At 34.6% G+C, this 12289-nt stretch overlaps 1 protein-coding gene across 7 annotated transcripts in view; it reads right to left on the reverse strand.

The window, feature by feature from the left end:
- The window catches only part of IBTK (inhibitor of Bruton tyrosine kinase), an 85563-nt gene that overhangs the window by 18977 nt on the left and 54297 nt on the right, over positions 1–12289 (reverse strand). For 4 of the 7 annotated variants that reach the window (XR_004741900.3, XM_078370720.1, XM_035296181.2 and 1 more), the window contains 4 exons: positions 8808–8956; positions 7003–7166; positions 4279–4371; positions 3563–3706 (listed from right to left, as the gene is read on the reverse strand). Coding sequence is in view for 5 of the 7 variants with exons in the window: in XM_078370720.1 (XP_078226846.1) it covers positions 3563–3706; positions 4279–4371; positions 7003–7166; positions 8808–8956 (550 nt within the window). In the remaining 2 variants the exon portion in view is untranslated. The remainder of the gene's footprint in view (positions 1–3562; positions 3707–4278; positions 4372–7002; positions 7167–8807; positions 8957–12289) is intronic. The other 3 variants (XR_013534858.1, XM_035296183.2, XM_078370719.1) reach the window with 1 other exon arrangement.

Raw genomic sequence — 12289 nt, forward strand, 5'->3', positions numbered from 1 at the left:
ATCTATAAAGTAAATGAGAAAACCTATTACAAATGGTGACAAGTTCAGTCCCAGCTCTAACCTCCCTACCCTGAGATAAGGTTCCAGAATGCTAGCACCAAATGTACACCTTACAAGCAAAAAAAAAAATTAAAAGGCGCTCTTCAGAAAAACTGAGACCAAAGAGACCAAGGAGAAAAGATATGGAGATAACCAACATATGGGAGGATTCAGGGGTCCCTAAGGAAACTGAAACGTTACCCTATAGTCACATCTATCAATATACTTGTACCACACAGGCACAGAGAGCTTCCAATCAGAACTTAAAAGCAATCAATCAATAAATTGACAAAATGAGTTAAAATAAAACATATATAGAGAATAATGAATAAAACATAATTGTAAATCAATCGGTATTTTTAGCTTTCTTTCTTTTGAATGATTGGTTTATTTTGTTCAATATCACATTGGTAAGATTCATCCACACTATTGTATTTAGTCATGATTTATTCTTTTTATTACTGTGTAGTATTCTATAAAAATAAACTAATTTATCCATTTACTGCTAATAGACATCTAGATTGTTTTTGGTTTGGGCTACTACAAATAATAAATTATCAGCATTCTTATACATGTTGTGTAGTACATAGGTGCATACATTTTTGTTGGGTATATACTAAAGAGTGAAAATGCCTACAGAGTACAGAGATCTTCAACATCAGAATGTTAAAGGGCATACTACAGAAAAAGGTATCAACAACAAATGAAACTCTTGATAAGGATTTTAATGGTTGAAACAAAGTCAAGCAAATGTTCCAGAAAGTAGAACTGGAAGGCATATATGTGGACAATAGAAAAAAGAAAGTGTAGTGCCTCACACCTGTAATTCCAGCACTTTGTGCGGCTGAGGCAGGAAGATCACTTGAGGTCAGGAGTTCGAGACCAGCCTGGCCAACATGGTGAAACCATGTTTCTACTGAAAATACAAAAATTAGCCATGTATGGTGGCGGGCACCTGTAATCCCAACTATTCAGGAAACTGAGGCAGAAGAATCGCTTGAACCTGGGAGGCAGAGGTTGCAGTGAACCAAGGTCGCACCACTGCACTCAAACCTTAATAACAGAGTGAGACTTGGGGTCCAAAGTGGCTCCCACCAGAGGTCGTGGCGCTTGCGAAGGCGAGGTCATGAGTTCAAGGCTAACCTGAGCAACCTTATAAGCTCAAACTGATTGGCAAAAAAAAAAAAAAAAAGAGTGAGACTCCATCTCATAAATATAAAAAGTAAAAAATTTAAAGAAGCCCAGGAGGACCAGTATCTGACTAATGTGATTTGTAGAGAAAACAGTGAAAAGGAAAAGTATCAAAGTAATATTAGCATACACAGGATTTTCCTAGAACTTAAAGACATGCTATTGCCAATTAAAAGAGCCCAAGTATCCAGCATGTATCAAAAAACACCAGTATTATGATACATTAATGTAAAATTTCAGAACAGTAGAGATAAAGAAAAGACTCTATAAACTTTCAGGGAAAAAAAAGGTGGAGAAGAAAACAAGAGGTAACATAAGAAGGTTTAGGAATTAAATGACACTGAATAAATTCTCCAAATGATTTCCAATTTAGAATCCTGTTCTCATCTATCAGTCAATAATGAAGGCTAGAATAAAAACCTTTTCATGAATATACGAGCTCCAAAAAGATGTCCTATACATCTTTTATCAGAAACCTACTAGAATTGTGCTACATCAAAACAAGGAGTGTATCAAGAGAACGCCACAGGATCAAGAAAACTGGGGATCAAACACTGGAGAGAAGGGAATAAAATCTGCAAGATGACAGATATTCAGCAAGCCTGGAAAAGACCCAATTCAGATCACAAAAGAACACAGGACTCTAAGGAATATGCCTCTGAAACACTAAATGAAACAACTTTCACTCATTTACTTTCTGCTTAAGGAAAGTGATTGATGCCATGGTTACAGATATATTACCATGCCCACAGCTATATTACCATGCCCAGAGAAGCTTTATCATGAGCTTAATTCTCTCAAACTTCAATTTAGTACTTGACAGTTGTTCCAACTTTTCCCCCTTTTTGGTCTTTCCATACTTTTGTTTAGAGAAAGCACAACTCAGTGTTGCAGCAGTCACACCATAAACCATACAAGGGTAATGGCCAAATCTGTCTTATTTATTGCCTTATCATCAGAAACTAGCACAGTCCCTTACATTTAGAAGGTAACAAATACTGATAAATTTTAAAATTCTGCTAAGCTCATCCTCTCAAATTTTACCGTCTTTTCTCTTTCCCTTGGGTGTTCCTACCTCTTATTTTACTTTCTTTTTCAGTGACCATGCTTTGGACCTAATAGTAGCCATAACAGGCACTGATTTAGTTCCACTGGCAACACTTAGAATAAAATTATTTGCCACTTTCTTCAAAATAATTAACGTTTTAATTGAGAAAAATATTTCTTCTTACAAACAAAATAATGTGGCCTTAGAAATACTGAAGAGAAGGCCAGGCGCAGTGGCTCACGCCTGTAATCGCAGCACTTTGGGAGGCCGAGGCGGGTGGATCACGAGGTCAAGAGATTGAGACCATCCTGGTCAACATGGTGAAACCCTGTCTCTACTAAAAATACAAAAAATTAGCTGGGCATGGTGGTGCGTGCCTGTAATCCCAGGTACTCAGGAGGCTGAAGCAAGAGAATTGCCTGAACCCAGGAGGCAGAGGTTGCAGTGAGCTGAGATCGCGCCATTGCACTCCAGCCTGGGTAACAAGAGCGAAACTCCATCTCAAAAAAAAAAGGAATACTGAAGAGATTCCCCTAAACCATGGGTAGCTGCCAAGATCCTCCCCAAGCATTGTAAAAGAAAGAGCATTCTACTAATCTTTTCATAAGGCTTCACACTCTTCGTGTACTTCTCCAGTATTGGTTTCCAGATATTTTAAAATACAAAGAAAAGGAAGGATGGAAGAAAAGCTGGAGTACAACCTATTCTACACATCTCAAAATTATATTCTGAATTCTTTGGAGAGTATCCGGATTAATGTTACCTCTACATGTAAATTCTAATGGAGAAAACGTAAACACAATGTTAAGAACATTGTGAAAAAGAACAAACTATGTTTATAACCATGCAAAGATATTTATGGAGCATGCAAAAGGACAAAAAATTAGCATAGAATAAATAAAGCTTTCTTTTTATATGGTCTAACATATTTAATTTCTTATAAAAATGAAAAAATAAATTTTAAATCATTTTAGCAAGAAAATCTAATTAGAATATCATGAAGAAATTGTATCTATATATGAAAAATATATCCAGTTTGATGTGTATGATGATGTATGTCATCATGATGTGTATGTCAAAACACCCCAAATCAAAAGAAAATAAACAACAACAAAAAAAGTCTTTGTTTCCCAAGTTCCAATTTTTAACTTAAACACAAAAGGGGATGTGAAATACTTGAAAATCTTTGGAAATACTGGGGTTGGGAAGGAACTCAAAAGTCAGTAACTACCTTAAAAGTGAATATACAGATATATATTAATTTTAATAAAAATAAAAGCATACCATGCATTCACTGGCTTGGGGGCTTTTGAAGGAGTAGTTAAAACTGTTTCCATGCTATTCATTCCTGAATTGTTTTCCTTGGAAGTCAATGCAATCATTTTTCGTTGCTTCTGAGAAAGTTTAACTCCATGAGAGACTGTTTTGCTAGAAATTAAATGAAACCAATTAGTTTCAGTGGTTTCTTCTGAGAAAGTTTAATTCCATGAGAAATCATTTTGCTAGAAATTAAGTCAATTAACATTAATTTCTGCTTTATAAATGTTACTGGTAACAATAATGTTTTCTATTTATTTGATGCTATTTTACCATTATTGCATTAAAATGCTCACAAGTTTCAACAATGAAAATATCAGTTTATACCAACAATGATCAAGCAATAGCTACATATGAGCCCTCCAACATATCATCAATTTCAAGAAGTTGCACTACAAGCCTTAACTCTTTGGCTTTCATAGCCAATAGTCCACCATGATCATTTTAGAGTCAGGTTTCTGGGATGTAATACTGCATTCTACAAGAGCTGGCCTATCAACTCAACACTATCTTTAGAACATATTTAAGAAATAATATTATGGAGGCTAAATTGCCCAGAAAAGGATGTATAATTAACCATAAAATCAAATGTAGAAAAATAATAGGAAACATGCGATAAGTCTTTCCAATTCTTAGGGTAAAAACATAACATGATATGATCTTTTATAATTTTTTTAACAAACCCTAAATTTGACTTTGGTGTAGCTCCACATTTTTGTCTACTTTCTTCTGTTTCCATGATGGTTCTGAGATCCACAACAGGAGGGCTGACAGGACTAAAAGACATAAAAGGTTACTTTGCAAAGTATTCATTTACCTATAAAGTACAACCCCCAACTTCACTGAAACTACAAGTGATGTGTAAGATTAATTATAAGAGTATAGTTTAGATTTATCAGCTGTGGGCCAACTTCAAAAAGGATTTTTGAATAAAAGCTACTTTAATATACACATATATAAATATCAACAAATATATATCCAAAGTCATAATGTTAAGTGATATAGCCCATAAAGCAGCTAATATGTATCCAAAGTCATAATGTTATGACATAACTGAAATTCCTACATTAAAGAAAACTTTTTTTTAAGTGAAACAATAGAAAGATTCTTAACTAAATCAGGCAGAACTCACCAAAGTTCTAATTAAATTCCTACCTTTCGGTTGAATAATAAGGCTTGAAAATTACATTCTTTCCTTTCTATTTTTAACGAACAAAACTCATACTACTGTTTAATATTAACAAAAACAAACATTTAATAGAAAAATTTGGGGATACTAAACAACATTGGAGACCCACTAGAAGGAGTTATACCACAATAAGGAAAAAATTCTACAACCTTTAGAATTAGATGATTTCTGGCCAAGCATGGTGGCTCTCACTTGTAATCCCAGAACTTTGGGAGGCCAAGGTGGGTGAATCACCTAAGGTCAGAAGTTCAAGAGCAGCCTGGCAAACAAAGTAAAACCGCACCACTACTAAAAATACGAAAATTAGTTGGGAGTGGTGGCAGATGCCTGTAATCCCAGATACTCAGGAGGCTGAGGCAGGACAATTGCTTCAACCTAGGAGGCAGAGGTTGCAGTGAGCTGAGATTGCACCACTGCACTACAACATAGGCAACAAGGGCAAAACTCCACCTCAAAAAAAAAAAAAAGAAATACATGATTTTTTACCTAAATGAAATCTACACTATGGATAAAAATAAGTCAGTCAGGTGCAGTGGCTCTTGCTATAATCCCAGAACTTTGGTAGGTCGAGGCAGGTGGATCATGAAGTCAAGAGTTCCAAATCAGTCCGGACAAGGAGTTCGAGACCAGTCTGGCCAACATGGTGAAACCCTGTCTCTACTAAAAATACAAAACTTTGCCAGGCACAGTTGCACGTGCCTGTCGTCCCAGCTACCCAGGAGGTTGTGGCAGAAGAATCACTTGAACCCAGGAGGCGGGGATTGCAATGAGCCAAGATTGTGCCACTGCACTCCAGCCTGGGCAACAGAGAGAGACTCCATCTCAAAAAACAACACAAAAAAGTCATTATTTCACAATAAAGGGTAACTTGTTTCCTGTACTTTTTTTCATCAAAAAGAATTCTACTTATTATTTACACTAGGAAATACTTCAGAAGGAATGTAGAAATGTTTGTGTATATGTTAATATTGAGAATGTTTATTGCATATTACTAAGCATTTTGTCAATGAACATAATACCAAAATAGCCAATGTATCTTTTGCCACCAAGCTATTTTTAAAACATGTTTAACAAAATATCCTAACAATAGCAATCAGAAGATGCTTCCAGATGTTCCCACATATTAAACATGCACCAATAAGGGTACTTAGGCAAAAAAAAAAAATTAAACAATTTCTGAACTAAACTTTAAACCATGAAGCACGTAAAATGGAACATCATAATCTTTGTTCCAACTCTGCAAAACATGGCCTATTTCAAAAGAATTACATAAATAGTTCAGATGATAATATAATCCATAAGTCAAATAACAATTTTAGACCTTATCAACCATAGCAGGCATATAAACATGAAGCACAAGCTCAAATATATTGAAAGAACACTACATTCTAATTATATCTACTCCTTCATTTGACTTTTCTTTTTTTCTTTTTTTTGAGATGGAGTCTTGCTCTGTCGCCCAGGCTGGAGTGCAGTGGCACAATCTGGGCTCACTGCAACCTCTGCCTCCTGGGTTCAAACGATTCTTCCACCTCAGCCTCCCAAGTAGCTGGGATTGCAAGTGCACACCACCAGGCCTGCATAGTTTTTTGTACTTTAGTAGAGATGGGGTTTCACCATGTTGCCCAGGCTGGTCTTGAAGTCCTGAGCTCAGGCAATCTGCCCACCTTGGCCTCCCAAAGTGCTAGGATTGCAGGCATGAGCTACCTCACCTGGCCTTCATTTGGCTTTCTAAATAAAAGAAAAATATATACAAAATATAGGCAAGTTAAAAGGACAATATAATAACATCAAATTAATATCCTCTGAAAATTAACTGTGAATAGTTACATGTTTTGTGAAATTTTAAATACCCCTTCACATGCTGTAAGAGATAAAGTCTATCACTGACAAAATGGTCTTCCTGTGTAGCATTTTTAACCAACATATATTATCTAAGAAATAACTGCTGATATTAAGTTTCTCTATATATATATGTAAAATACGGTATTTGCTACTATTCACTGATGGTAATACAAAGGCAACTAAATTTTGCTTGGGGTTTAAGGGAGAAGCCTATTACAGCTGGTTAGCAATTTGTAGGCATTTAGGTAATTTTCTGTGCATGAGAAATTTATATTAATATTTCTTAGATGTTCACCATTGAAATTTTTAATTGGATTAAAAATGAACGATTATTTCTCAAATTAACAGTTACAGAATAAAATGAAAATCCCACCTGAAAGAACCAGCAACCCAACTGGCAGAGTTGGTAGTATCAATTCTGTTACTGGGAATGGGCTGTGGAGAAGATATTTTAAGTATTGGTGACTTTCCCCATGGTTTTAAATCTTCCCTAGAATACATAGATGATGTACCATTAACATATGGTTTGACTTTTACCTGGGAAGAGAAAAAATAAATAGAAAAAGGTTAACAGGCACCTATTATAGTAACTAACTAACACAGAGCAGGTACTTAATAAATATTAATTACATTATAATGAAGAGTAAAATCTTATGACAATAAACCATCTAGTATTTTCAAATCATGTTCTTCTACAGTTTTGTGCCTTAGCCAACTCTAAAATCACATTACTGACTATAATCGAATTATTATGAGCTTTGAGAATAATTTTTAGGGAAACCAGTTTGCGCATTAAATCTCTACAGAAATAGTAAACATGTAATATATAAAAGTTGTACAATAAGACACAAAGCAGTAATTTTAAAATTAATATCCATGGCTTGAGTATGAAACAAAATGAAAGTTTTTTACAAACATCATATAATTCATTCTGATGTAAAGTACAGTGAATAAAACTAAAGTCAAATAATACTGACATCTCAAAAGGAACCCTAAAACTATTACTTTTATAATAGGTCAAGGAAGTTATTAAAATGGTATTTCCACTGCCAGGATAGATTCTTCTGTTATTGCAAATCATTCACAATAAGCCCTTAGCCTTTCTTTAAACCTCAGTTGTCTTACAGACCAACTTAGTGTAAATATAAATTGCCCCCAAACTTCTATCCTACATTTAAAAAACAAAAAAAATCAATGATGGCCAGCCACCGGTGCTCATGCCTATAATGCCGGCACTCTAGGAGGCTGAGGTGGGTGGATTGCTTGAGCCTAGAAGTTTGAGACCAGCCTGGGCAACAGGACAAAACCCCATCTCTACTAAAACTACAAAAAAATTAGCTGGACATGGTGGTGCATACCTGTAATCCCAGCTACTCTGAAGGCTGAGGTGAGAGAATCACCTGAGCCAGGAAATCAAAGCTGCAGTGAGCTGATACTATACCACTGTATTCCAGCCTGGGCAACCAGAGTTAAAAAAAAAGAAAAAAAGGAATCAAATCAATCCGTGATGACTAGAAGACTCTAAAAAGAAGGGGTAAATTTCTGTTATCTCATGAATTCCTAGAAGTTCCAATATGTTTTGTGGATGTGTAAGGGTTATGGAAAAATGCTCTATCTCTATTAAGTTACACATTTTTTCTCTAATAGGTTAAGAACTATGGAATCAAATTTTAAGGAGTGTCTAAGAAATGCCCTCCCCAGAGTTGATCAGCCTAGGAATCCTGCAGCTTATCGTGCTAGACTAGGAGAAGAACTCAATCATTTCCAAATTGTTTTGCTCCAGTTAATAACTTGGAGGAAAGAGTCTGGAAAATTTGAAAGTAGGCTTATTTTCAAAACCATTTTTAACTGATGCTAACTGACATTTCACAAGATAAATTTCAATAATTTAGTTAGAATATTTTTTTCAATATGTCTATAGTTATATTTTATATCAACATTATATTTTAGTTGCAGAAAGATTAGAAATAACACTATAAAGGGCTCAAAATTGCCATTAAAATCTATAAAACTAGAAATGCTATGCAAATTTAAGAAAACTAACACTATATTGTGTGATTCTTATATATCAACCTGGAGACTATTTTAAAACTAGAGCAAAAATAAGAAAATATTAAAGATAAGCTATCTATAAACCTAAGAACTGAAGGTAAGGAGGTAGTGCTTTAAAAAACAAACCTCAATCTTATCTGAATGAAATCCTGTTGTGAAATCAGGAGACTGTAAATCTCTAGGACTACCCACTCCTGCATAGCTTCCTTCAGAGTCTGATGTCAATAGCTCTGGAAGAGATTCCATAGAGTTGGTCTTACCAGCCTTTAATAATCCTAAATCATGAAATTAAAAGAAATGTAAACACATGCATTAAACATATATGCATTACCTTCAGTAAACCAGAGCACTAAAAGCTTTCATCTATCTAGATTTAATAACATTCAAATTATATTGATGGTACAAAAATCTTAATAATTCAAATGACCTGGAGAAAGAAATCAGTTTAAGTGAAAAACTGAAACGGTGGAGATTCTAAAACAACAGTTTTATTCATTACAATCACATACTAATTGTGTAATGAACCTGAGAAAGATAGTTCTTTGGGATCTGCTTTAAAAAGAGATTGAAAACATTCTTGTCCTCATGAGAGACAAAGGAGAAAGGCAAAATTATTAAAGTCCAGACCTCTCCCCTTGCCCTTTCTCATCTGCCTCTTGGTACAGTGGTCCCTGCACCCATCATTCTATGTGGGAGGAAACCTGTGGCCTTTCTGTCTCTCACTTAGCCACTGACTGCTGGCTCCTGCAGAGGCTCCTGCAGAAGATGACTGTGGCTGGTTTGAGAGTGTTTTTCCCTGAAATCTCTGGTGACTGAGAGTTCACTTGAAGCAAGAGGGCTGTTGTGAAATCTATATATCATTTATTCTCTTAGGCAAGCTAAATGCCTGTCCTCATGCCACACCTGGTATCCAGGTTCAAACTTTTGCTTAGAGTCAGGTGTTCATTTCCACACATTTCAAATTTATTAGAATCTAGATGAAGTACCAAAATAAGATAAAATAAAGATGTTATCTAAGTTGTAACTAAAAGGTGTATAACTGATTTAAAAATAAAACCTACCATGTCTTATACATTCAAATAAGTGTTGCTCACTTTAAAGTGAATCACCTTATTGTTATCACTGCAATGTGGAAGGAACATTCAAAAAATTTTTTCCCACACAATCTTTTTGAATATTTTTATACTTTTTTTGGCAAATTTTCATCTAAGAGAATACATCTAATTTTAAATACTCTCAAAAGTCAGTTAGGTTAGAAATAAATTCAGAAAATAAAGATGATTAATGTGGCCAACAAAACTTCTGGTCAAACACAATTTCACAGAACATTGTTTGTCTGACTTTAAGATCAACACAAATGTTAAGCTTTTATGCAACCCTCTTTGATGAAATTGGCCTCATACTCAAATTTTCTTCCTTAACAGGTCTTTTTGGCATCCAGTTAAATTTAATCTTTCAGTTATCGTTGACTACAGATAACTTGGCCATATAAAGAACAGTACACCAGAAAAACATGGACCTGTAATCGGGAGAACAAATTTTATTTATTTTTGTCACTACTTCAAATCACTTATGTTTTCTGCCTTTGTTTCCTTAGATTTAAAGTAAGGGACATAAATTATTTCATGTCTCTTCTGGCTCTGAAATTCTAAGATTCTAACATATATGGTAAAAATAACATTATTTAAAAGAAACCAAATATCTGCTTTTCCACAAGTCATTTAGGTGACTGTCTTTCAAGACTGTCTATCCATTATTCATCCCTCATCAATCCACCCTTGCCTCCTTCTAAAGACTAAAGGTAATTCATACAACAGAGAACACAAAATCACAGAATTTAAAATTTCGAAAAATCCTAAGAGATGCCTCTAGGTCTCCTGATTGCCATTTCTAGTGCTTCATAAATAAATTTTAGGCATAGTATCTATTTATATTGTTGCGTTATCTAAAACTATTCTTGATATTATTCGTTTGAGCTTTAGTGAACATATCAAGCACTTCTGAAGCATCACAGTAACAAATTTATTTTTAAAAAATTCTTCTTCTTTGCCCTCCCTAACAGCTTTTTTTCAAAAGGGACCCAAAACAATGTACTCTTCTGTTTTTCAAAGTTGTTTGTATATGGCCGATTGACTATGAAGTACTGTTAGTAGAAACTGTACTAGGTTATGTCTTAGTGCTACAGATAAGAGTAACCTACCATTTCTGAAAGCCATACTGTAGTCTCATCATTTTATAGTCACACTTCATGTTTTATCTAAAGAAACTATTTAAAATGTATATAGTTTAATCTAGATCAGATGAATCTAGAATATGAGACAGTCTGTAACACAACTGGCCTGACCTTTCGGAAAAGAGAAAGCAAAAAACAAAAAGGTACAAGGATACTATACTAGTTAAAAGAAACTAAAGAGATATTAATAAGCAAAGATAATATGAACCTTTACAAAATACTAGCTTTTTTGTTAATGGTAAAACAAAACAGACCATAAAAACATTTATAAACAATTAGGAAAATCTGGATATGAAGTGTAATACTAGTTAACCCTAATAATATCAACAGTCTTAGGTACGATAATGGTACTGTGGTTGTGGTTGTGTAGAAGAGTATTCCCATCTAAAAAGATTCATATTCAAGTATTCAGGGGAAAAGTATCATGTCTACAACTTATTCCAAGTGGAACAATTTTTTTTAAAGTCTCTATATTAATGAGTGTGTGTGTGTGTGTGTGTCTGTGTGTGTGCGTGTAACACACGGAGGAAAGAAACAGTAAGCAACAAAGAGTCTGCAAGAAAATGTAAATATGATGAGAAGTTAACAAAAAATCTGAATAAAATGTACATAGTTATTCATGGTATTTTTCTTTCATCTTTTCAGTAAGTTAAATATTTTCAAAATAAAAAAACTGGGGAAAAATATTTTAGCAAAACTATGTAACCTGGCCTTTACTTTGTAACAGGCTCACATAATGTCTAAATATATTTTATATTCTACTACCAGATTATAAACCCCTTATGCATATGAATGGCATCTTACTTGGAGCACTGACATATTTAAATTGAATCAACATGATAATAGTTATTTCTGTCATGTTCTATCAACCTCTAAACCCTTATGCCCCCCGAGAAAGAGTGGTCTTTCTAAAAACAAATCTCATCCAGTCACACCCTATTTTAAAAATTCAGCAGCAGCCACCCATGGCCTTTAGAATAAAAAACAAATGCCTCAGTTTGACAAAAAAGACCCTCCAAAATATGACCCTATCCAACCTATCTCCCATACTGAACTATATGCACAAGAAATGTGCAACTCCTTCTCTTGCTACAAAGCTTGGGAATGTGGCCCCCTTTGCTTAATACATTTATATGTCTCCTTTACTTAGACAATTTCATTCTTCAAGCCCCAGCTCAGCATTACTTTCTTCTAAGAGGACTTGTTTGGGTGCCTCTTTTGTGCTCCCAGAGCAAACTTCAATTGGAATACTTATCATAATACACTATCACTTTTGGTACCTCCATAAGGACTGTTTTCTATTTCAGTAGCCCCAGTACATGGCATATATGAATAGAGACATAGAAGATTAGAACTGGAAATATATGCTCATTTT

The sequence above is a fragment of the Callithrix jacchus genome, chromosome 4, assembly GCF_049354715.1.
Source record: "Callithrix jacchus isolate 240 chromosome 4, calJac240_pri, whole genome shotgun sequence".
Lineage (NCBI taxonomy): Eukaryota > Metazoa > Chordata > Mammalia > Primates > Cebidae > Callithrix > Callithrix jacchus.